Here is a 21,314-nt window from a genome sequence, read left to right as displayed (position 1 = left end):
GGAGTGAGTGACTCAGCAGAGCAAAGCGACGCCCCGAGTAGAACTAAACCGCCCAACGTGCATCACACGGGTCACTGCTAGTATATTAGTTAAGATTGAAATATATAGATACAAGGATAAATGGAATAAGGTGTACGTATCGAAGTTACATAGGATACGGCCAATATTGTCGCAGCATGTTCTGAGTCTGATCGAATTCCTTAACCTCATAGCAGAGATGGGACTTTTAGACCAACATAGTAGTGTCACAGATGTCAAGGATAGGACTCGACTTACGTTTAGGCCTGAAGCTCTAAAATTATTCTATTTACACTGTTCGAGCATATTCCTCCTTTCTTCTTTACTCCACAACCCCCTAGACACCTTTCACAAACTTACCAAATACCACTCTCCCATCCAACACCGTCGTCAACACTTTCGTTTCCAACACCTCCCTCGGATCCCTCACACTCATTATATCCTTCGACAGAACCACGAAATCCGCTTTCTTCCCTGGCTCGAGAGAGCCGAGGGTTGATTCGGAGAATGAAGCATATGCTGGGTCGATTGTCATTCCTAATTATCGAGGGGTGAATGCATGTGCGAATGAGTTGAACGAAGGGAAGTTTAGAGATCATATCAGTCCACAAAGTTCAGATAAATGCATAAGTGAAGGAACGGAACAAAATAGTGGATAAAGAAGTGGAATTAAGGGAACGAGGGAAACGTACCTCTCAAAGCTTCAACTCTCGTCAACTTTTGCTCTGGGAACCAGCCGTTTGGACCATGCGGACTGTTACCTGATTTGTCTGTACGAGTAATTGCGGCGTAGAAAGTCTATGCGTGTATCAGAGTCAGAAATTTTGAATCAACGACAGAGACAGGGTGAAAGAAAACTCTGCTGGCCCTCCCTACCGACACACCGCTCGAAAATGTTGGACACTCACTTCTAACGGATTAATCCCCTCCACGGGAATATCAGTTCCAAGCGTGATCCTCGCTCCAGAATTCATCATGGACCGAAACGCATACAACCCCTTCACACGTTCCGGACCCAACCGTGCTTCACCGTACCACATGTCGTCAGTCACATGTGTAGGCTGGATACTGGCAATGACTGTGAGAGGGAAAGAAAGAACAAAGATAAAATAATCAGAACAAAAAAAACGCAAAACCCGACAACGCAACGCAACTCACCTCCTACCCTCCCGATCCGCGCTAAATCCTGACTGGTCATGATTTGAGCATGTTCGATTCTTGGACGGGTATGTTTCAGATCGAGGTCTTGTTCATCCCTCAACTCCCTCTCAGCCTTTTCAAATGCATCCAGTACAACCCCATTCGCCCTATCCCCGATCGCATGAGCATTGACCTGCCATCCGTCTTTGATGAATCTGGGGATGATTTCGTTGAGGAGCGAGGCTGGGAGGCGCATGAATCCGGTGGAGGAGGGTTCGTCAGTGTAAGGTTCATAGAGCTGTTTGGGTAGATAAAGGAGAGGGAAGGTTAGTTATTTATAATATTACTGCAAAGGGATGTTATATACGAAGGACAGTTATACGCACATATGCACCACCAGAACGCATAGCACCTAGAGAGACAAAAACATGGTATTATCAGTATTGGCACTCTGCTGACGATTACTGGATAATAGACGTTGGAGAATTCCTGGTCAGAACCTACCATCACAAATAAGCTTAACACTCCTCATCTTCAACCTGCTCTTCTCATTATCATATTTCTTTGTGGAATTTCCCCAGTAAGGAGCGGAGGCGTTGAAGTTGTGCATGGCGTACATGCGGATCTGGAATTGAGTGGTGAGTAATACTCATGGAGATAATATTGAATCGTAATCATAGGAAGGATAACAACACATACGAAGAATGGTGTAACTGAGCAGTACTCACAGGCAACACCCTTCCCTCCTCAACCAACTTCTCATAAAATTCCAAGGTCTCGGCCAAGAATCCAGCATCGTGCATCGCGGTGACCCCATTCGCCAGCGCATCAGCGACAGTGATCTCGAACCGCGCGAGGTTGTCTTCGAAGGGCGTGGGGACATGGATGAGCGCTTGGGCGTTGTCGAGGAATATACCTGGAAGGGTAATGAGTTAAAAACGAACCATATAGAGTGTTTTGCCCACCATTCGGTCGCCCATCTTCTCCTCTCATGATCCTCCCACCTTCGAGCTCTTCGTCCTCCGGCCACTTTCCGTCTTTGAACCCCCACCTTTCCTCAGCAAGCTCGATAACCCTCTTTGACGTCCATATTGCGTGTCCGTCTTTCGATGTTAACCAGATCGGTCTCCCGGCTGTTACGGGGTCGGATTCAAAGGCGTGGTACGTGGGCCATGTTTCTGTGTTGGTTGAATTTGGGGAAGGGAAATTGGTTTCCTGCAACCATCTTGTCTTGTCATAACCCCATCCGTAGACCCATTTTGCCTTGTCAGCGTGTACAGATGGATTGGAGAGGATGAAGGATTTGACAAGGGACACGACAGCTATAAAAGCAAAAGATAAGTACGGGTATTTGCGAAGGGGAATTACAAGTGGTGGTCACGCACCGGGAATAGAATCTGCATCATCTAGAGGTAAGAGACGGTGAAATCCATATTCGAGTGAGTGGACATGGGAATCTACGTGGGTATATAGACATTTGTTGAGCAAATTGAGCATTGAGTAACTCACCTGTGAACGAAGGAACGACAATTGCTTCTTCCGGGATATAATGCACCGCGTCCGAAAACTCTGACCGAGTTGAGACGAGTCCACGGGAAATAGCTCGGTCTAGAACTTCCACTGTTGTAGAGTAAAGCTTAGCATACTATAATGATGATAATTCGAAAGATATGTACTCACCCAAACTCCCAGAATCAATCACATCCGTACCCCGTACAACGATACATTCTTTTACACTATTCTCTGCATCCACCGTGTATATTACAGGTCTGGAATTAGTGGATGAGCATACGGTATAAATTCGCGAGCTTTGAGTTTCCGAGTGAGAGTTGGAGTAAGTGAAGGGGAGGTCGAAGATGTCGATTAAGTTGTAGAGACCGCGTAGATCGCGCAAATTCGATACATTAGATAGAAAATCATCGAATATAGGACCGTAAAAGATCAAATAAAGAGCGACGCAGTTCATGCATGTCAGGATCGTAAACCAAATCCAAGCACGTGCACGTCCTCGTCCTCGTTCTTGGTGTCGTCGTTGCTGTTGTTGTTCTTGTTGCAGTTTTTCTTGTTGTGGTTGTCGGTGATCCGAGTATGTATACGGCAGTACCAAGCCGGATTCTTCTTCGAGATTACAATGTTTCTGACGTACCTCGTCAGCAGAGGAAGAGTTCATATTTCCAACGTTGCCAAGTCGGTCACTGATCCAAACGTTCAAGTTTTCAAAGTGAGTGGCAGTTCAAATCGGGCTCAAATAAGGTTGGTGGTTGATGGGTGGTGGTTGACGGGTGGTGGTGGTTGTTGACAATGATTAAGCAGTATTCAATTCAATTGAAGCACTGAGATCATTGGGCGGACAAAGTCCTAAAAGTTGGATCTTGTGAAGATCCAAAGCGTAGAAATTGCTATCACCCCAAGAGTGAACGAATCCACTCAGCTCGAATCCTGGCTCGCGAGACTAGCTTTTACCGTCACCTATCAAACTGTTCAGGCCTCTACATACATGTTTCATTGGTTCGAAATTTGCGGCATGGACGGGTTTTTTTCTCGGTGTCTTTGAAAATTTTCGACATTGAATTGTCAAATTAACCATTGTCGATGAGTATAATGACTTGATCGGTTCAGAACGAGGACTCTACATACGAGGACTCAAGGAGCATTCTAAAATTTAAACCCAGAAAGGTGATTGATTGAAGAAGCTTCCTTTTTCAAGTTTTTGTTTTCGGTAAGTCTTTTTCAACTGAATAACTCAACACATGGAATGCATTCCTTATGTCGTTCTTGTCAGACGTACATACATAGGAAGCTTCTCTGCTACTGCCAGCACGGGATGAACATAGCATCATAGATGGAGTCAGGATCTGTCAGGATCCTGTGTTTTGTCTTTACCAGTCTGCAGTCTACTTCCACGCCAAGGCCTCTGACAGACAGAAAAATCGTCACAACAATACTTGACCACGCCGTTGTGTCAAACTTAGACGAACGGTAAACTCGAATTCTTACCTCATATATAGACTTTCTGCACTCGGATAATTTTATTCGACGACGCGGAGAGGTGACGGTAGGTCTGTCGCCCGTGTCATGAAAATTTTCAACGTCGTGCTTGCGGGACATGCTCAATGTTCATCAATTACTCTTATGTTTATGGCAGCGGCTTCGAAGGGGAGGAAAAGGGATATAAAAGCTGGTCAAAATCCCTTGATTTTTCCTCACTCGAACAACCCATATCGTCGTTCAAGCATTTCTCTCTACACTCATCATGCAGTTCAAACTCGCCTTTGTCTCCGCCGCTCTCGCTACCCTTGCGGTCGCCACACCTGCTCCTCGTGATGAGCCGGCGAGCAGCTGCTCTACTGGACCTGTCCAGTGCTGCAACAGCGTCCAGTCTGCCTCTAGCGGCGGCGTCGTGTCCACTATACTTGGCCTCCTCGGCATCGTTCTACAGGATCTGAATGTCGACGTTGGTCTCACCTGCTCCCCCATCACTGTCATCGGTGCTTCTGGAAACAGTTGGTAAGCTTCCATGGTCATGTATGGCGAAGCGTTCGTTAAAAATTGCCATGTACAGCTCTGCGCAGGCCGTCTGCTGTGAAGATAACAGTCACGGTATGTTTATACCTCTTAATATCTCTTTCTATCTAAACCTCTCATGATAGGCGGACTCATCTCCATCGGCTGTGTCCCTGTCACTCTTTGAGCACCCTGAACTCGCTCATGATTATACACGATGTCCATTATACTTTCTATAAACGAATCTCATGCAATAGTAGTAGTGGACATTCCCATTTCTACACACTGTTCGCTAGTATAGTAGTGGGAAGTTGAAAGTTGAGATGGGATAAAGGAAATTATAGTAAGCAAATGAAAATAATTGTTTTTGCTAAAAGATTTGATTGCACGACTCTGGACGACTATACACCTCTCTACACACGAGCTTGTTCCATCTCACTAAGAGGCAACAATGGTCAAATTAATGACCGGACCAGGCTACATATGCATACATACTTAGGGATTCAAGTGTCTTCGTTCAGAACTTGACTTTACCCGTTCACACGAGAATCAGGACCATCAATCAAATCCCTCATTCTCAAACAGCCTCCAAGGATTGACCCTGCTCGACCCTCCCAGGCCTTGAGTATGCCATATAAGGAGGGGAAAAAATCTAGTTATCCCCTCCATTCGACGTTCATCTAACACTTGACAGTCAATCACTGCCTGCTTCCAAAATCGCTCACCCCTTTGAGTGCTGGTTCACTAATCCGCATCTTCCATCCATAGAATCTAAACACCTCCATCCAGGTAAGAATCATCGACGATATGTTGAGGTTGAGTTTGTAAAAGCTGAGCATCCTTTGTGGTAGGAAGATTACAACTGGTCCTGCCAATCCACCGACCATGACGCTCAGCTCTGCCCTCAGATCCAAGTTTCTCGTGATCTTCACCTTGCTTCTTCTTTCCATTACAGTGGTAACTGCTAACCCAATAATGATTGTAAGTAGTCGAACCCGATTTGCATAACTTGATTCCTCCTAACCGTCTTGCACAGGGCCAACGTGTTATGAGAGTCGAAGTGAAATACTTAGGGGGCACCATATCCATTCCCAGAACATCCAAGGAACGCACCCAGGTTGATGACACCAACACTGCCGTTGAGAAATTGTGCACACTCCTCGTGAGCCTGCTGGATCAGCGGGGGGGCGTGAATGAAATCACCATCAGAAGCAGAATAGGGACCGTGGCACAAGATGGAAAAAAACAAAATTTTGAGATCACCATAGGCAGCTTTCCGAATTCCCGTTCATACACTGGACAAGTTACTTGGACAGGTACGAAGAAGGATGACAATATGGTGGTTAGTGGACTTTTGAATCATCTGGAGGGTAATGGGGATCTTGTTGCTACGGTTGAGAATGGTTACATTGTGAAGGTTAGTGGTTATATTTTAATTATCTTAACACCGGGGGGCATTCCCCATGGCACCTGAAAACCAGATGCTTTCATATCACCGCGAAGCTCACCTTGAAGCTTACTTGGGAGTCAGGACAAGTGATCTTTTTCGAATCTCGAAGGAATATTTGTCGAATTGATCTGAAAATCTGAAAGTACCTATTTCTTGGATGCCAAGGAGAATGTCCCCTGTGTAATCTCTTCTGAACTCACTAATTTTTTTTCTTTTGTCATTTCATCAGGTGGGGACGAAGCGAAAGTAGACGAAGGGTCAATCATTTGTTTGAACGAAGGGAGTTCTGGAGGCATTCGAGATATAGCCTCATTGACAACTTGTACTAGTTGACTGTTTTCTTCTTTCATATTCTATACATACTTAGCATGGCTTACCCCGGCGAGGTCACGTCTCGGGAGATCCTCAGAATGAATCGACATCATTTGAGAATCGGTGAAAACGATCACTAACATTGTCGTTAACCTTCGGTTTTCCTTAGCCTATGTCGAAGAATCCGAGAGCATCCAAAATAACTTGCGCAAATTACAATCAATTAGCCCAGCTCCACGAAACATCAATTAATCCTTCAGATTCATCTGCAAGCTGCTCGAATGCAGCAGGTGATAATTGTAGCTCATTGTTACCACAGGCCACACAATCATCTGTGACGGTGACCTCCACGGATTTGCCTTGGACTATGCGAGATGAATTCCGCAATACATATTTTGAGTAAATGAGAACTTGTACATAGTAATAGTTGAGCGTGGAATGAGCGACTTACATGTAACAACAATTGGTCTGTTGCAAATCGGATTGCAGTCTACGCCGTCGTATCCGCTGGTAGATTTGAGAATGGTAATGTAATGAGAACAAGTTAAAGCAGAATCTTAACTTGGAGATATAACTTACGGATACGCGTCAAAGACAATGTGGGTCATGGCCACGATAAAGTCGGTATCTGTGTTCACGATTCCACAAGCTCCCAGACCAGCTTATTTATTGTAACACAAAGAATGAAGCATCTGGGAAGAAGAATTCATGAATGAGTTAACTTACGCGCGTAAAAGCCAGCTTGATGAAGGAATCGGCCAAATCAAACCAAGTAAGTTTTTCAAAGAATGTATTGAAGAAAGAATCTCTGACTGACCGTTCCAGCCTATCTGTTCTCCCTCCAAAAAGTCAGGCGGATCAGGAGATACACCTGTGCAAGCAGTCGTTACAGCGGGTGCAGCCGAATCTTCGAATGTGCTTGTGGAATTCGGAGAAGATGCAACATGTTCCTGAACACAGAACAAAGTGGCGAGAAGGACAAGATTGAGCGATGACGTCCTGAACATGAACATGTAAATGATAAAACCGGAGGAAAAGTGTCAACCTGAATGCGATGGAGTATATGGTTTTCCTTGTGGGATTTATAGAGAAAATTTGAGTCGTGTGGTAAGAATGAGAATAAAACTGATGATCCAAACTGCTGGATATGTATGTACATCGCATGTGCCAACCTCGGTACCCCAATCATTGTTACTGTTGTTTGACGGTCAAGTTAAAGTTACCGTGACGGAGTCTCATGGCTTGGAATTTGGCCTATCTATAGTCATCACGTTTCTGATTAGGATTCACAATCTTATTTTGGGCCAGTAGTCGTACTTAGATCAGACGTTCATCAGCTTGCGAAATTCCAAGAGCAACGGTAACAACGGGCACATACAAACTACGGCTTGACTAGTCACAAGCCTATCGAGATCATCATAACTACACACTCTAGCTCCTTAATCTTCTCCAACTCAATCGCGTCCTAACCGTTGTCCAGATCCCCATCGATATCCATGAGTCGTTTGAGCGTTGTCTTCGGCTCTGGCTCTTGGAGGAACGACATGAACTCCACTTCCCGTAGCTCTGATGGACTCGGCATTCGCACCAGACCCACCCGACTCACCGAACCACCTCGCCAACCACCTCGGCGCTCGACCGTATTCTGCCAACGGCCCTCCTCTACCGCCTGCCCCACTGCCGAATATACCCCACCACCATAAATGCCCAATGACTGCACCCGGAAGCGCAAGCGCCGCAGCCCTCGGTCCGCCATTGAGTAAGTCCATACCCAGAAGAGCGAAGGGGAAGTATTTGACTGGGATTGAGATGAGGCCGTACAAGGATGTTTGGGCGCCGGGAGGTGCGAGTTGAGATGAAAGGTAGACGAGAGAGAGAAGGAGGGGCCGGAAGAAGACGGTGGAGGAGAGGGGAATGGAGGTTACCTACAAGGAGTTTGAGCGAGCTTTATGAGGAGAAAAGGCTTGAAACGGATACATACGATGATTGCACCACAAGCGACGACGAGCTGAAATGCGAGGTCGGATGATTTTCGGAGGTAAGGCCCGGATTCGAGTTCGTTTCCTGTTCGACTGAACATACAAACAGAGTACATGGGAAGAGTAAATGAAAGAGGAACGAGGATGAATGAAGATAGTAAGTGGAAAAGCTCTGTGGTAGTTCGATAGGAGAATGAGGGAACGTACTACAACATGATCATCTCGAATATGAAGCCCAATCCTCCACCTACATGTCCGGGAAAAGATTTAAACAATGTGCTGAGTACTGGGGTTCTCCCAAGTCAAGAATGAGTTCATCAGACCATATACTCACTCCCTAAAAAGAAGCTCGACCATAACCTCCACACCTATACAGATTTCAGTCTTGACTCAAATGATTCTATATGATACTGACCTCGAATCCTCTTTCACCAAAGACGAATGACTGATGGTATAGCACCTTGTACGGGCTCACCAACTGCATGAGCACCGGCCCAGTGACCGATATAAGGGAGATACACAAGAACCGCGTAACAGGTGGTATTTTCTTGAGTTCTGCAACAAAGCCGTCCATTTCTACTATATGAGATGCGATATTTTGTTAGTTTGGAATTGTGGAGGTGACCGTTGAAGTAGAAAGCCCGGATTGACTGTTATCAGTAGCTTTATTGTGTGTTAGTCTGGGAAAGACTAAAGTACTGAGCGAAAATTCATTCGATGGTGGTGGAAGGTGTTGTCAATGACGTGTACGGCTAGACGTGTCGTGTAAATCCCGGCCCGAATTTTAGCGCTTGATCAATTCATCGGCGCTTAAAAGTTTTATCTTTTATATCTCGTGCTCATTCCGTTTTAATTACTCGATAGGCATCCCATAAATCCGCCATACGGTGCGCAATTGCGATTGCGAATAACGGTGATAACGACTGATCGACCTCCTCCACCATGTCTCCCGAACTTCTCGAGCAAACCTCCCAATCTTCGTTGAAGCAATACCAAATTGAGCTGATTGACAAAGCCATGTCATGTGGAGCACTGAAATTTGGTTCTTTCACTTTGAAATCTGGACGGTGAGTATCAATTCCATGATGGGGAAGCACAACCAAGATTGGACTTGATTAAGAATCGTCATGAGACGACTGTCATAATTTTTGGTCTGCTTCCTTTATCTTAAACTCATCGTTACCCCCCTATATCTTAGCATCTCTCCATACTTCTTCAACGCCGGTCTGCTCAGCACAGGACCAATTCTTGCCGTTCTATCTGAAGCCTTCGCCGCTACCATCGTCGCTGCCCAACAACCCACATCCTCAGGAAATACACCCATACCACCATTCGACGTCCTTTTCGGACCAGCATACAAAGGCATCGCGTTTGCTGCTACTACCGCTCTCATCCTCCATACACATCACAGCAACTCCCAAAACTCCATATCAACCTCTCCCGATGCCGGGATCGGCTTCACCTACAACCGCAAAGAAATAAAAGCACACGGCGAAGGCGGGTCTCTCGTCGGATCCTCCGTATCTGGCAAAAAAGTTGTTATCCTAGACGACGTGATGACTGCAGGCACAGCAGTGCGAGAGGCGATCGATATCGTTAAAAAGGAAGGAGGTGAGGTTGTTGGTGTTATTCAGCTTTTGGATCGAGAAGAGGTTGGGCAAGATGGAGTAAGTAGCACGGTTGATGAGGTGGAAGGAATTATTGGGAAAGGCAGAGTTCGGTCGATTTTGAGGATGCGCGACCTCATTGCATGGTTAGAGAGCAAGGGAATGGGAAAGGAGTTGGAGGATATGAATGAGTATAGAAATAAGTATGGCTTAAAGATCTAATTCGAGTGATTTCCCAAAATGCCATGGTTCGTACCTACACATTTACAAAAGGCTATAGTTATTTCTGTATGCATCCACCAACCAACACAAATAATACATATCAACTTCATTTGAGTACTACCTATCTTACTACACCGTTCAGTGCAGTATATCTGACCGACACAAAGGACAACTTGACGAATGACTTGAGTTGAACCACTGAGGGATATGTATATCAGTACACCTCTCTTTGGTGTAACACGAAACCTAAAAATCGTACCTTGAACAAACATCCCGCATGGAATCGATTTTTGCATGTGTTGCAAGGTTTCTTGGGTAACGAACCATCCATGACGCTGATCAGTCTGTAGTGCGGTGCAAAAGCTTTTAGTTTTTGTAGTCTGACCATTTGAGGTAGAAAACTCACGAATAACATATCGCACACTCAACTTGACCCTGGAAATGCCCCGCCACGTTCTTCTTGAACAAAGCCAGACCATCGAGGATTCGTCCATTCTAAAAAAAGAATCCGATCTATTAGCTACTAGACCCTGATAAATTTGACGGGACATCGCACCTGAGCCCAAATAGTCTGCTGAACACCCAAAATCCACGCTCGCCACCTATTATCATCTACACCCACCTTCTTCGTATCCCTAATCTCAATCCGATGCAACGGCCAATCCCCGGGAATCCTCAACCTTATCTCAAGCTGCTGCTCATCGACCAAATACGACGCTGTCACTTCGTTCACCGCCCCCGACGCGACCTTGACCGTAAGCTGATTCTCGTCCGACTCCGACACGAGCTCCGACTGCGCTTCAGGGCCCTTGACGTGTTCGAGCTCAGCCCGGATAAGGACGGGAGAAAAGTACGATTGAGTGTATGAAGCGATTGTTGAGGATAATTGCCGGTCGCGGCAGTCTACGACCCAGTTGTATATGAGGGAAGGAACAGTGAGGAGTGCGCGATAATAGAGGTGTGCGGCGAAGGTTTGCAGTCCGGAGAATGAACCTGTCTCGTAGACTACAGAGAGATTAGGCTGATTGGGGAAAAAATGAGAATGTTACTTACATTGAACATAAAATTCATCCACAGCCCATATATCCAATTTGTAGGCCTTGACGATCCCGCGACCCAGGTTCAGAAGGCTGAGAACACTCGGGATGAAATGTGTCTCAATGATGCTAGAGCTACGAAGTTGTTCTATGTAGCTCATTCGAACTTTCATTGACTGTTGCACATGTTTGAAACGTGACTCAAGTAAAAAAACTGAACACATACTGTGTCGACAAACGAGTCAAAGAAAAGCATCCAACTTAGTAGATATACAAATATTTCCTGCAAGAAAACTCATAAAAACAGTGTGGTGTGAATGTAAGTAGGACTTACATGTTCACGATCACCGTCAATGTCTGCCTTCTCGACATCAATGTCCAGATCCACAGATTGTTGTAGCAGCACTAGTAGCTCTTCCGGTAACTGGGCCTTAACTTTACCCTCCGTATCCACACCGGCTTCCAAAACGAAATGCTCTGTACGTTTCTTGGCGGCTTTATGAAGGATCTGATATGCGAGTTGGTCATGGTGAATAGATGATGCAAAAGACGGCAATGAAGACGACAAATGTGAGTTGGTAGGGGGGTAGAGGACAGAGGAATAAGTGCTTGATGACAGCAAATGACACATCTACATTGGTTGTAAAAGATGATCAGCACAGAAATGAGGTATAAATTAAAGGAACGCGCCTGAGGAAACATCTGGTAGTCCATCAATTCGTCTGGAAGATAATTCGCCACCAGTTCCAGTACGAGCTCGCGACAAACACTTTCAGGCACAGACCGCGGCCCATCAAGTGTTTCCACTCTACCGTTGCTTTCTCTTTTGCTTGCTTCAATTTCCTCCTCTGCAGCGTCCCTGTCCAAAAGAATCATGCCCCTTATACCTTTCATAATGCCACCTTTCCTCTCACTCCACTCTGCTCTGAGAGACCTATTTGTGGCCGCCAGATCTTGGATGTGACCTACAAGGCGAATTGTTCGAGCAAGGGTGATGAGTTGGAGTGATGAGTTAGAGGCGGAGGATGACTTGGTAAAATTGAAATCGCAGTTCTGCAGGTAGAATTTGAGCAAGACAATCGTATGAGTAAAGCTTCAATGCGACACACCTCGATGTTGTTTTCCACTACATCGAATATGAACTGCCAATGACCTCCAGCGACATTCTGCAATATTGGGGCAAGATGGTAAAATGTCAGCGTCATGGCGCTCTCAAGTTCCTCCATTCCGTCTCCTGTTTCCGCAATTTGCTCCCCCTCCTCACCACTTGCGTCATCATTATCGCCTCCTTCCTCGATCCACTTCTGACAAGCCTTGATCACATTCACAGCCCTCTGCACCGGTAAAAATTCAGCCTCACTTTCTACATCTGGTGCGGTACCAAGCACCAGTCTTAGAAGAATTCGAAGCCCATCTGAAGTTGCCCGGGAGGGGGAAACACCGAGAAGTGAGGAGGCCAGTTCGTTGCGGTACCGCTCGAGGCGAGGGAAGGAGAAGCTTGCAGCAAGGGTGGAAGAAGATAATGATGATGGCAAGTTTGCTACAAGTGTTGACATAATTGTGACTCCCGTCAAAGGAGCCCGCGCCGATTTTCCTTTTTCAGTTTCAGATAATCTTCGAGCGTAATTGAGCCATAGGTCTGCTTCTTCCTCCGAAATCTCACTCCTACCACCACTACCGAGACCTGTTTGAAACAAACGGGATAGAACCTCTCTAAGAACACAACAGTCGCGGTAACTATCAGTTTTCGCTGAAAAATGGGCGATGGAGAAGAGGAAAGCGGAGAGAGAAGGAATTGTTGATAGGGAAGTCTCATTGGGCGCGGAAAGCATCCGACAGACGTCTTTCCTCCATTCCCTTCCTTCCTCACCTGTGGCCCCTTCCGCGAATTCTGCAGACGTGAAAATATATGCCACGATCCGGTGCACCTTTCCAATGATTTCCCTACAACGATGGGCACGGTCAGATTCAAGGACTGCAAGATGGTATAGCGGATTCCTATAGAGTGCATTCGGGGCATTCGGAACCGATACTGTCCCTCCCGCATATACACCTAACACGAGGAGGTGCCTGAGAACCCACCAGGATCCTGGACTAGCAGTGAAGAGCCCCTTTGCCAGCCCCAGATCATTAGAGAGAATGTAGAGGAGGGCAAGCGCGTATCTAGCATAAATTCGGACGTCATTCATATCTGAAGTAGCGTCAGAGGAGGAAGGGTCAAAAACTGACGCTGCCCCCGCCAATTCATCAACGACGCTCATACTTCGACTGATTGGTGCACCACTCATCCTATCTAATAAGACGTCGAATGAGTCCTGCGAAGGCAATAGAGCGTTGATGGGATTCTTTTCCAGAGTCACCGAGTGCAGAGATATCGTCTTCAAGGACATGGAATTCCGGAGCACTTCAAATACTTCGACGACGTCTTCCGCAGTGCACCAATATAAACAGGCTGGGTTCGTCTTGGAGAGGAGGGTTCGAAGGCTTTGGGTGACGGACGAGTAGATGCGTTCGTGATATGGTTGGTCCTTCCTTGCTCCGCCATAGACGTCGTTACTCAACTTGATAGAGGATTCCCAAATCCGCTGAGCCTTGGCACAGAGGTTATCGCGACTGTGGGAAATGGTTTCATCTTCTGTCGTTGCGAGGACTGATTGAGGTGATAAAGAAGACCGAGGTAAGGCATATGCAAGAAGGAATATGCCAGGGATAACGCTCGTTGAAGGAAGAGCTGGCAGGGACGCAGTGTATGATGATGATGATGGACCTGGTTTCGATTGCTCTGAATCCACGACATTAACCGGCGGTAACTGCAAAATCACCTCCATCAAGACCAAAAGCCGATCCATCCTATCCAATGAGTCCGAGACTTTTTCTTCTTCTTGGTTCCCCCTTTGATCTCGACCCTCTGAACCAACTCCAAGTAAGCTCCGTAAACCACTTTCGAATCGAGCCACGAGCATCCCCACGAGCTTGACGAGGCTTGCGGGTACCAAAAGAGGATGAGAAATAGTTTCTGCTATTTTTGTGTGGTGGGTGAGGAGAAGCACGTCACGGACTAGATTCAATTTGGAGCTCAGGGTAGAAAAACCTGACGCAACAGTGTCCTGCGCGAATTCTAAGATCATGTCGTCCAACTCGTTCATGATAGGCCTCAACTTGGCAACCGCCACTTTTCCGCCCCGTTTCGATCTGAGTGAGTCAAGAAGCGTTAGCAAGTAGCTTAACACTACAGGGAATTCGGCTTTCTGAGAACCGGATTGCGAATGAAAATATTCGACGACCTGTTCCAGTAGCGCCAACCAGGTCAAGGCAGCCTGTGATGATTCTGTAGATCGAGCTGCTGAGTTTGCATCACGACAAAGCAGATACGTCGTTAACAGCTCAAAACCCTCCTTCCTCTCTAACGAAAGCAATTTGTAGGCGTTCTGCACCACGAATGTGTCAATGCGAGTTATCACATCATCACTGGCTGCGGCTATGCCAGATTCAGAACCAAACGTAGAAATGAATTTCGTCAGCAAATGCAACCCTCCAATTCCTTTTGCGATGGAGCCATTTATACCAGTGACACTCCGCTCGCACCCATCCAGCGCTATATTGAACACGGTCACGAGTAATTGCTGAGCATCAGAATGCGTAGAGTCCGTAGAGTCAACAGAACTGGGCTGCAGCGCTTTGAGCACACCCGATGTGAACGACGAAAGGTCCTTGGCTGCAATGGAGGTAGAAGTACTGGAAACTTCAATAGCGGAATCCTGTATGAGCTGAGTTACTGTTTCCCACGCATCGTCGTAAAAAGGCCCTCCCGGAATTCCACGGAGTCCACGCAACATCCTAGCTAAAGACGTACCAAGGACATCGGGAGAAATCCTCAACACAAGCTTTCGTACTGGGGGGTCCCCATTCGCATCTACCGTAGTAGTCGCACCACCAGTCCCGACAACCTCTACCCAAACGCGCTTGACCTGCGTTCGGATTAAAGTACTTAACCCCAGTATATCCGCTGTCGTTTCCGAGGTAGCATTCTGCGACTGAAAAACGATCCTCCTGACTAGAAATGTCAGACAGTCAAGCACAGCCTCGACGAAGGCCTTGGATGCTTTGTCTGCACCTGAACCGGAAAATATGCGATTCGGAGTCGTAATGGTGGAGGTGACGGTAATGCCACTAGAACTCGAGGAAGGGTGGTGTTCGGGTTCAACTGCGGCCCAGAACGAGGAAAAAAGATCGGTGAAAGGCATCGCAGGGGAGGAAACTGACTCGGAGGAATATGATGCTAGCAAAATGCTCGAAGGAATCGTCGACAGAACCACCATAACGGCAGGGTACGCTTGAATGGGAGAACCGTTACAACCACAGGCAAGGAAAGATAGGAAGGATTTAAATGCTCGCGAAGCTGCAAAAGGTGGAACCTCCGTCCCTTTTCTGACATCTTCATCTTCGCCATCCGACGAAGCAGATTCAGAGTCGGAATCTGAACCTGCATCTGAACCTGCATCTACATCTCTCATACGTAGATTAATTTCAGCGGTGTAGTTGTATCCCATCTCCCATTGCCATGCTTCGGGATTGTCTGGATGAACTTATTATGTTAGTAAACGAGATTCTCGAGGACTAGTGTGACAGAGACAAAAGCACTATTATGAACTGACAGGAAAAACGCAAAACGTACCTTTCAAAAATCTCAACAACGGTTGCCACATCACACCTTGTACACCAGCATCTTGTTCTGTCCATGCATTATGGAAGACTGAAAAGCTGAGTATGCGCAAAAGCTTTAGTATCTTCTCATCCGTAGACGGTGAAGACTGCGTAGCAGCGGTTACAGAGGGTTTGAAGTTGCCTAATGCACCACTGACTGTACCAACCAAACGCCAGGCAGCCTTTCGTACCGGGGGTTGTTCGAAGCCGAATGACCCAAAATCGTATCCGGCCAATGAGGACCAAAGTCTTGCATCAGAAAGGACATCCAGCGTCTCAGCCAGATATGAGGCCGATAAGACCCAAGCTAATGCGCCCAGACCACTGACACGTAATCTTGCATCGCGATCCGTGTCTGTTTCAAGAGAGTCAAGCGGGGGATCGTCAAAACCTTGCAGCTGCTTGACGTCAGGATTACCCGCGGAGGTTTTAGGAGTGGAAGAAGTGGATTTCCCTTTCACCGGAGTTGTCTTTCCTTTGGCACCTTTCGAATGAATTTGGGTTTTCTGATTCCCTGTTAGCTTGTCATGAGGCATGGGCGCAGATGCAGGCGTTCGAAGAGGCGAAGGATTTAGATACGCGTAAAGGGCACCAGGATCAACTATCGCTCGTTGAGCATAAGTCAATATTTGGGCCTTGGACAATGAAGCTCCTACGAACTTGCGCCAACTTTCTGACGCGGAACTGGCGACAGCTGGATCGATGTCCTGTGAGGCCAATGCCCAAACGCCTATTACATCTGCTGATTCCGAGCCGTCTGCCTCTAATTGGAGTCTTATGTGTTCTAATATAGTAGGCATGTTGACAAGTGACCGATGGATGTTTGTTGCAGCCAATCGTATCCGTCTTGAGGGATGTAACAAAAGCTGAGGGAGATGAGATAGCTTAAAAATTCAATCTTCATTAGACATTAGCTCGGATCGCTTGCACACATTCCCGACTCACCCAAACGGGCAACATATCTATCAGGACGTGCTCCTGTCCACTACTTTCTTTTGTTCTATCACTATTGACCCACCCGCTTTCCAAATCGTCTAACGCTTTCTCCCTAGTCTTCACCGCCTTCTTGCCTAGATTCTTTAGAACGATCACTAGCTCTCCTGGAAGGACATACACCAAACCGGTTGAATCCAGAGGATCTGGTTTGATTGGCTGCGGTTTCGTTGGAGCAATATATGACTTTTGTCGTTGTTGTTTTTCCAGCTCTTTTAACTCTTTCTTGCTGAGTTTTTGTTTCTTATTGGTCCCGCCACCATCTTTCTTCTTTTTGCTATTTTTGGGTGGACCGTCAAGTTTGATTTTGTGGGTTGTTGGTTCCGAATCAGCAGATCTATGTGACGAAGACTGTTCTGTTTTCTTCGAAGATTTTGGCATTTACGATGCTGTCGGAGACTGGAGTCAACGCGTCATTATCATAAATCCGAATCCGAAGGGGCGCTTATACAGACGCCCGTTAATTCCTTCATCGATAGATAACCCAACCCACTGATTGTTCTTAGTGTCCTTCATTGTTGTCCAAAAGGTACACGCATAGTTTGTAAATAGACTAATATCGATATGACATGCCATGCAGAAGTTCTGCTTTGGAAGATTCTTTCATACACTCTCAATCCACGCAAGCAGATCCGAGTTTACTTGATCTTTGGCTTCAAGCATCACCCAGTGTCCTGAATCGTACTGTTGTATAGTTGTCGCGTTTTCGCTAGCCTGTATGATCGAGTTGATTTCAAGGGCTGCAATAGCAACGTAATCCTCAAGGGCAGCCCCGAGGAACACTGGTTTTTTGATAGTGAGATTCTCTTGAGGAATGCCTGATAATGGTTCGTTAACACAATTTGTAACACAATTTGATAGCGAAGTGATAACGGTATGTACCTTGATTATCATCCCTCTCAATCGTCGAAGTCAAAATCTCATACCAGCACAATGCCGCCCTCATACCTTCACTGCGCATTGTATCGATTTGAATAGCTCTGTCCTACAAGATACATAAGTGACGAGTGTTTTCCTCTGCCAAACAAGATTCTCACTTCAGGAGTAATAAAGTCTCCAGCTGCAGTAGTGCTGTTCGACTCGAGCCAAGCTTGGAGTCCACCCAGAGGCGCGAAATCAGTAATCCAAAGAACCTTGTTAGCTGTGAATGTAATGTCGAAAAAGGAATCCAAATTGTCCTCAATGATCTGGTCAGTTCCGTTCGCGGAGAAGAAGTCCCAGTAGCCGTAGATTTCGTAACCGACCGCTTGCTTGGTCTAGTAGACATGAAGCGTAGTAAATGTATCAACCTTTCAAGAAGGTTAAAGGGACTAGGTGGCACGTACGATATTGTTGAGCTCTGCATAACTGATTTCCAAAACAGACGGTGAAAAATACCCAACGGATAAGAATCCGAATGCAGAGAAACGCTCGGGAAAGTAGTTAGCGAGACGAGCAACGACCTTCGCACCCCTGCAACACAAATATCGAGGTCATTCATCGAATAGTGCGTTCACGAAAGTACTTACCAATCATGACCGATGACTATAGCTTCGTTGACGTCTTCTGCATCCAAAAGATCGACCATATCACCCGTAATCAAGCTCGAAGCATAGAGATGAGGGTCGACGGGTTTAGCGGTACCACCGTATCCCAGCATATCTGGAACGATGAGTCCGTACCCTTGATCCTGGAAAAAACCTATTTGGTTTCGCCAATCGTACGAGGAGCTTGGAAATCCATGAAGGAACAGAAGAACTGGCTTTCCTGCCTCAGGAGGGGAGGCATAGTAGTGGTAAACAAACCCTCTAGTGACATTGACATCTTTATATAAAGATGGATCGAGAGGGGAGGTGCCATTTGTCTGGGAAGCAGCTGGGAGAGTAACGAAAGCAGACAGAACGCAGTATAAAACGGCTGGAACAAGAGAAAACATCATGTAGGAGTCGATTGGGTAAAGAAAATGAGACCTCGTGAAGCTGCTTTTATACCAGGGCTGTCGATAGAGCTGGTCACTATGGAGTACATAAATCGCAATAGAGAAATTGTTCTGACAAAGATTTTGGGTAAGTGTTAGTCAAGAACCGTTTCGCAATAGGAATCGATGTCCGACAAAGAAGGGTCAAGAAAACAACGAAAAGTGGGCGAAGGGCCTGGAAAGATCACTCTTCAAGGTGAGATATACAGTGATCAAAGCTAGCCTGGAGTTACTACTTTGTATGTTCCATTAATCGCACTAGAAGATGAAGACACGGTAAGAGGTACAATGAGTCTCATCATCATAAGAAAGGAGAATAAGAGCAAAAAATTCAAGGGCCAGCTAGTCCTAGAGATCCAGATTAAACATTCGTAGAGGAATGAGCTAGATGTGAAGAAAGCAACTGTGTAAAACGAATACTAGCGTTGAGTACGGAGCGGTGTCGGGGCCAGGAAGCCGTATAGTAACCAAGGGCATTGTGGTGGTACATTTACCACTGATTTTAAATCTCTTTCGATCCAGCAGTCGAGAAAGATTGGTATTAAGGCGGTAAAGAGTCTGATATACGTGCATGACTGTGGGAAATTCAGCTTTATTGTGAGAACCGATGAAACGCGGTGAAATTTAACCATGGGTGATCATGAAACGACGGAAAGAAGTTCCAATTCCATGTGGCACACTGGCGTATCTCTGGTAATCACTAGAGATATGGCGCAACCCAACTATTGCGCGATTCCGAGTCGGATTCATCGGTATGTATACTCTAGCCCAGAGCTTGGTCAGCGACCGTGTACCCGTTTTCACTCTCGGCCTCTCGCGGGGACACCAATGGTAAACCTTGAACCCTTGATAAGCAACCTTGGATCTATTGCTTGAAGAGACAATCATTCGAATTTCTTCCCCTTTCTCCTTTCAGCTTACCTATACTCTATAACGAATAGCGAATTCGTCAGTCATGAACTCCGACTCCCCCCTTTCAAATTCTGCAGTTCCTTCGCTGGATCAGGATACCACCAAATATACCCAAGAGCTCATCTCCAGCTGTTTGGAAGGCCTCCCCACTTTCGAGGAATCGCGTTATAACACCTCGACATCCGATGGTCCAGCTGTTAAATATATACAACCGCCGAACCCAGGCTGGAAATTTGGAGAGAAAGTTGAAAGTTCAGATCTTGGTAGAAAATGGATGGAGAGCTCAAAGCTTGAGGATGACTGGGAGCATTTCGATGCAGATAAGGAAGACAACCGGTATGTAGCACTACTGTCTACTCAGTCATCATCAAATCTTGAACGATCCTGAACCAGAAAAATCTACGCTCTTATGATAAGTGGTATTCAGCCCCGACCAATCGCTTTCATATCATCGGTGTCTGCCTCTGGGGAAGAGAACATTGCCCCATTCAGGTCAGGATCTACTTACATCGGTAGAACCTACATTGGTTAATATACATGAATCTCGGTCATTTTCTGATGTTTCTTGTACAGTTTCTTCCAAGCCCTTAGTCCCTCACCACCATTAATTATGATCTCAGCCATGAACGCTCCGAGAATCAAAGACACCACTACCAACATACAGGTAAGAGATCATTGAAGATATCTAAGTTCAGCAATTCATCTTGTCTACACAGGCCACCAAAGAATTTACGGTGAATCTCATCAGTCTCCCCTGGATCGTGCAAGCCAATGCAGCATCGATCGACGCTCCAGCACACGTTTCCGAATGGGAAGTGGCAGGATTGACAAAGGAACCTAGTGTAAGCCATCCTAAACCATCAATGACCTGGATTATCTTTATCGAATGCTTCTTACACACAGACCCATGTACGAGCCCCACGAGTTAAAGAAAGCGCTTTTTCTATGGAATGCACCTTTTTCGACAAATACGACATCGTCCATCCCGACACAGGAATTACTGCATCCACTATCACATTCGGCTTGATTAAATGTATTCATGTTCGGAAAAACGTTCTAAATGCTAGAGGAGTTCCGGATCCAGCCAAATTGCAGACTGTTTCGAGGATGGGGGATATCTCATACGGGTTAACGACGGAGGCGTTCAGATTGCCTCGGCCGAGCTGGGTTTCAGATGGAGAGGTGATCGAGAAGGTATTGAGGGAGAAGAGACAACTTGATTCAGTGGATAATAACCACTAGCGATTCATCTATTCTATGCAAGTGGTGTTCTCTGCTAGAACGGAGGCCGGTCCTTTGCGACGCGCTTCTCGCAAATTATGAAAAACCCATCTTGTCTCATGTATATCAGAATATACACCTAAGTATAACAAGGCAAAAATGCCTTGGTGAGCGCATTGCCGCTGCATTCGCACAAGATGTGTTGATCCCGCAGTCAGCTCTCCGACTCCTTGTGAGATGAGATTGCGATAGAAACGT

The 21,314-nt window shown here is 46.2% G+C and overlaps 9 protein-coding genes across 9 annotated transcripts; 4 read left to right on the top strand and 5 right to left on the bottom strand.

Moving 5' to 3' along the window:
- Positions 1-355: 355 nt before the first annotated feature.
- On the bottom strand, positions 356-3,124 carry C8R40DRAFT_1053202 (amidohydrolase family-domain-containing protein; the record flags this gene model as incomplete). The annotated part of the gene is made up of 11 exons (XM_046224827.1): positions 356-555; positions 711-816; positions 927-1,096; positions 1,177-1,456; positions 1,545-1,570; positions 1,663-1,783; positions 1,887-2,074; positions 2,124-2,480; positions 2,544-2,615; positions 2,668-2,772; positions 2,845-3,124. The coding sequence occupies 11 exons, from the start codon at positions 3,122-3,124 to the stop codon at positions 356-358; spliced, it is 1,905 nt and encodes a 634-aa protein (XP_046083218.1).
- Positions 3,125-4,060: 936 nt separating this feature from the next.
- On the top strand, positions 4,061-4,931 carry C8R40DRAFT_504836 (hydrophobin 2). Its single transcript, XM_046235274.1, has 3 exons — positions 4,061-4,665; positions 4,721-4,758; positions 4,809-4,931. Exons 1-3 carry the CDS (start codon positions 4,412-4,414, stop codon positions 4,847-4,849), a joined length of 333 nt encoding a protein of 110 aa, XP_046083217.1. The 5' UTR covers positions 4,061-4,411; the 3' UTR covers positions 4,850-4,931.
- A 407-nt stretch (positions 4,932-5,338) lies between these two features.
- On the top strand, positions 5,339-6,366 carry C8R40DRAFT_504561 (uncharacterized protein). Its single transcript, XM_046235273.1, has 3 exons — positions 5,339-5,451; positions 5,514-5,643; positions 5,699-6,366. The coding sequence occupies exons 2-3, from the start codon at positions 5,548-5,550 to the stop codon at positions 6,134-6,136; spliced, it is 534 nt and encodes a 177-aa protein (XP_046083216.1). The 5' UTR covers positions 5,339-5,451; positions 5,514-5,547; the 3' UTR covers positions 6,137-6,366.
- Positions 6,367-6,552: 186 nt separating this feature from the next.
- On the bottom strand, positions 6,553-7,880 carry C8R40DRAFT_504206 (uncharacterized protein). Its single transcript, XM_046235272.1, has 7 exons — positions 7,803-7,880; positions 7,470-7,740; positions 7,242-7,374; positions 7,151-7,165; positions 7,004-7,085; positions 6,876-6,931; positions 6,553-6,789 (listed from the first exon to the last, which is right to left on the bottom strand). Exons 2-7 carry the CDS (start codon positions 7,611-7,613, stop codon positions 6,644-6,646), a joined length of 576 nt encoding a protein of 191 aa, XP_046083215.1. The 5' UTR covers positions 7,614-7,740; positions 7,803-7,880; the 3' UTR covers positions 6,553-6,643.
- C8R40DRAFT_1162289 (Der1-like family-domain-containing protein) lies at positions 7,879-8,977 on the bottom strand (the record flags this gene model as incomplete). The annotated part of the gene is made up of 5 exons (XM_046230227.1): positions 7,879-8,349; positions 8,406-8,496; positions 8,611-8,650; positions 8,738-8,771; positions 8,819-8,977. 5 exons carry the CDS (start codon positions 8,975-8,977, stop codon positions 7,879-7,881), a joined length of 795 nt encoding a protein of 264 aa, XP_046083214.1.
- Positions 8,978-9,345: 368 nt separating this feature from the next.
- On the top strand, positions 9,346-10,232 carry C8R40DRAFT_1173855 (orotate phosphoribosyltransferase; the record flags this gene model as incomplete). Its single annotated transcript, XM_046232081.1, has 2 exons — positions 9,346-9,470; positions 9,602-10,232. The coding sequence occupies 2 exons, from the start codon at positions 9,346-9,348 to the stop codon at positions 10,230-10,232; spliced, it is 756 nt and encodes a 251-aa protein (XP_046083213.1).
- A 402-nt stretch (positions 10,233-10,634) lies between these two features.
- On the bottom strand, positions 10,635-17,347 carry C8R40DRAFT_1173854 (uncharacterized protein; the record flags this gene model as incomplete). Its single annotated transcript, XM_046232080.1, has 9 exons — positions 10,635-10,727; positions 10,789-11,237; positions 11,286-11,445; positions 11,496-11,552; positions 11,604-11,900; positions 12,038-12,322; positions 12,379-15,845; positions 15,945-16,857; positions 16,919-17,347. 9 exons carry the CDS (start codon positions 17,345-17,347, stop codon positions 10,635-10,637), a joined length of 6,150 nt encoding a protein of 2,049 aa, XP_046083212.1.
- Positions 17,348-17,424: 77 nt separating this feature from the next.
- C8R40DRAFT_504166 (Alpha/Beta hydrolase protein) lies at positions 17,425-19,038 on the bottom strand. The gene is made up of 5 exons (XM_046235271.1): positions 18,475-19,038; positions 18,292-18,418; positions 18,004-18,222; positions 17,849-17,951; positions 17,425-17,784 (listed from the first exon to the last, which is right to left on the bottom strand). The coding sequence occupies exons 1-5, from the start codon at positions 18,882-18,884 to the stop codon at positions 17,570-17,572; spliced, it is 1,074 nt and encodes a 357-aa protein (XP_046083211.1). The 5' UTR covers positions 18,885-19,038; the 3' UTR covers positions 17,425-17,569.
- An 840-nt stretch (positions 19,039-19,878) lies between these two features.
- On the top strand, positions 19,879-21,077 carry C8R40DRAFT_1053139 (uncharacterized protein; the record flags this gene model as incomplete). The annotated part of the gene is made up of 5 exons (XM_046224818.1): positions 19,879-20,171; positions 20,229-20,327; positions 20,409-20,499; positions 20,552-20,677; positions 20,739-21,077. 5 exons carry the CDS (start codon positions 19,879-19,881, stop codon positions 21,075-21,077), a joined length of 948 nt encoding a protein of 315 aa, XP_046083210.1.
- Between the last annotated feature and the right edge of the window lie 237 nt (positions 21,078-21,314).

Source organism: Lentinula edodes (genome assembly GCF_021015755.1).
Source record: "Lentinula edodes strain Le(Bin) 0899 ss11 chromosome Unknown C8R40scaffold_33, whole genome shotgun sequence".
Taxonomy (NCBI): Eukaryota; Fungi; Basidiomycota; class Agaricomycetes; order Agaricales; family Omphalotaceae; genus Lentinula; species Lentinula edodes.
This window is presented reverse-complemented; position numbering and strand designations above follow the sequence as displayed.

Excerpts from the sequence above, each read along its gene's own strand:
- C8R40DRAFT_504836 (XM_046235274.1), top strand. The coding sequence starts at position 4,412 with ATGCAGTTCAAACTCGCCTTTGTCTCCGCCGCTCTCGCTACCCTTGCG. Across the intron at positions 4,666-4,720 it reads GGTGCTTCTGGAAACAGTTG|CTCTGCGCAGGCCGTCTGCT; the intron begins GTAAGCTTCCAT and ends TGCCATGTACAG. Across the intron at positions 4,759-4,808 it reads CTGTGAAGATAACAGTCACG|GCGGACTCATCTCCATCGGC; the intron begins GTATGTTTATAC and ends CTCTCATGATAG.
- C8R40DRAFT_504561 (XM_046235273.1), top strand. The coding sequence starts at position 5,548 with ATGACGCTCAGCTCTGCCCTCAGATCCAAGTTTCTCGTGATCTTCACC. Across the intron at positions 5,644-5,698 it reads CTGCTAACCCAATAATGATT|GGCCAACGTGTTATGAGAGT; the intron begins GTAAGTAGTCGA and ends CGTCTTGCACAG.
- C8R40DRAFT_504206 (XM_046235272.1), bottom strand. The coding sequence starts at position 7,613 with ATGATTGGGGTACCGAGGTTGGCACATGCGATGTACATACATATCCAG. Across the intron at positions 6,932-7,003 it reads ATTGTCTTTGACGCGTATCC|CGGATACGACGGCGTAGACT; the intron begins GTAAGTTATATC and ends CAAATCTACCAG. Across the intron at positions 6,790-6,875 it reads CAGACCAATTGTTGTTACAT|TCCAAGGCAAATCCGTGGAG; the intron begins GTAAGTCGCTCA and ends CATCTCGCATAG.
- C8R40DRAFT_504166 (XM_046235271.1), bottom strand. The coding sequence starts at position 18,884 with ATGATGTTTTCTCTTGTTCCAGCCGTTTTATACTGCGTTCTGTCTGCT. Across the intron at positions 18,419-18,474 it reads ATAGTCATCGGTCATGATTG|GGGTGCGAAGGTCGTTGCTC; the intron begins GTAAGTACTTTC and ends TTTGTGTTGCAG. Across the intron at positions 17,785-17,848 it reads TGAGAGGGATGATAATCAAG|GCATTCCTCAAGAGAATCTC; the intron begins GTACATACCGTT and ends AACCATTATCAG.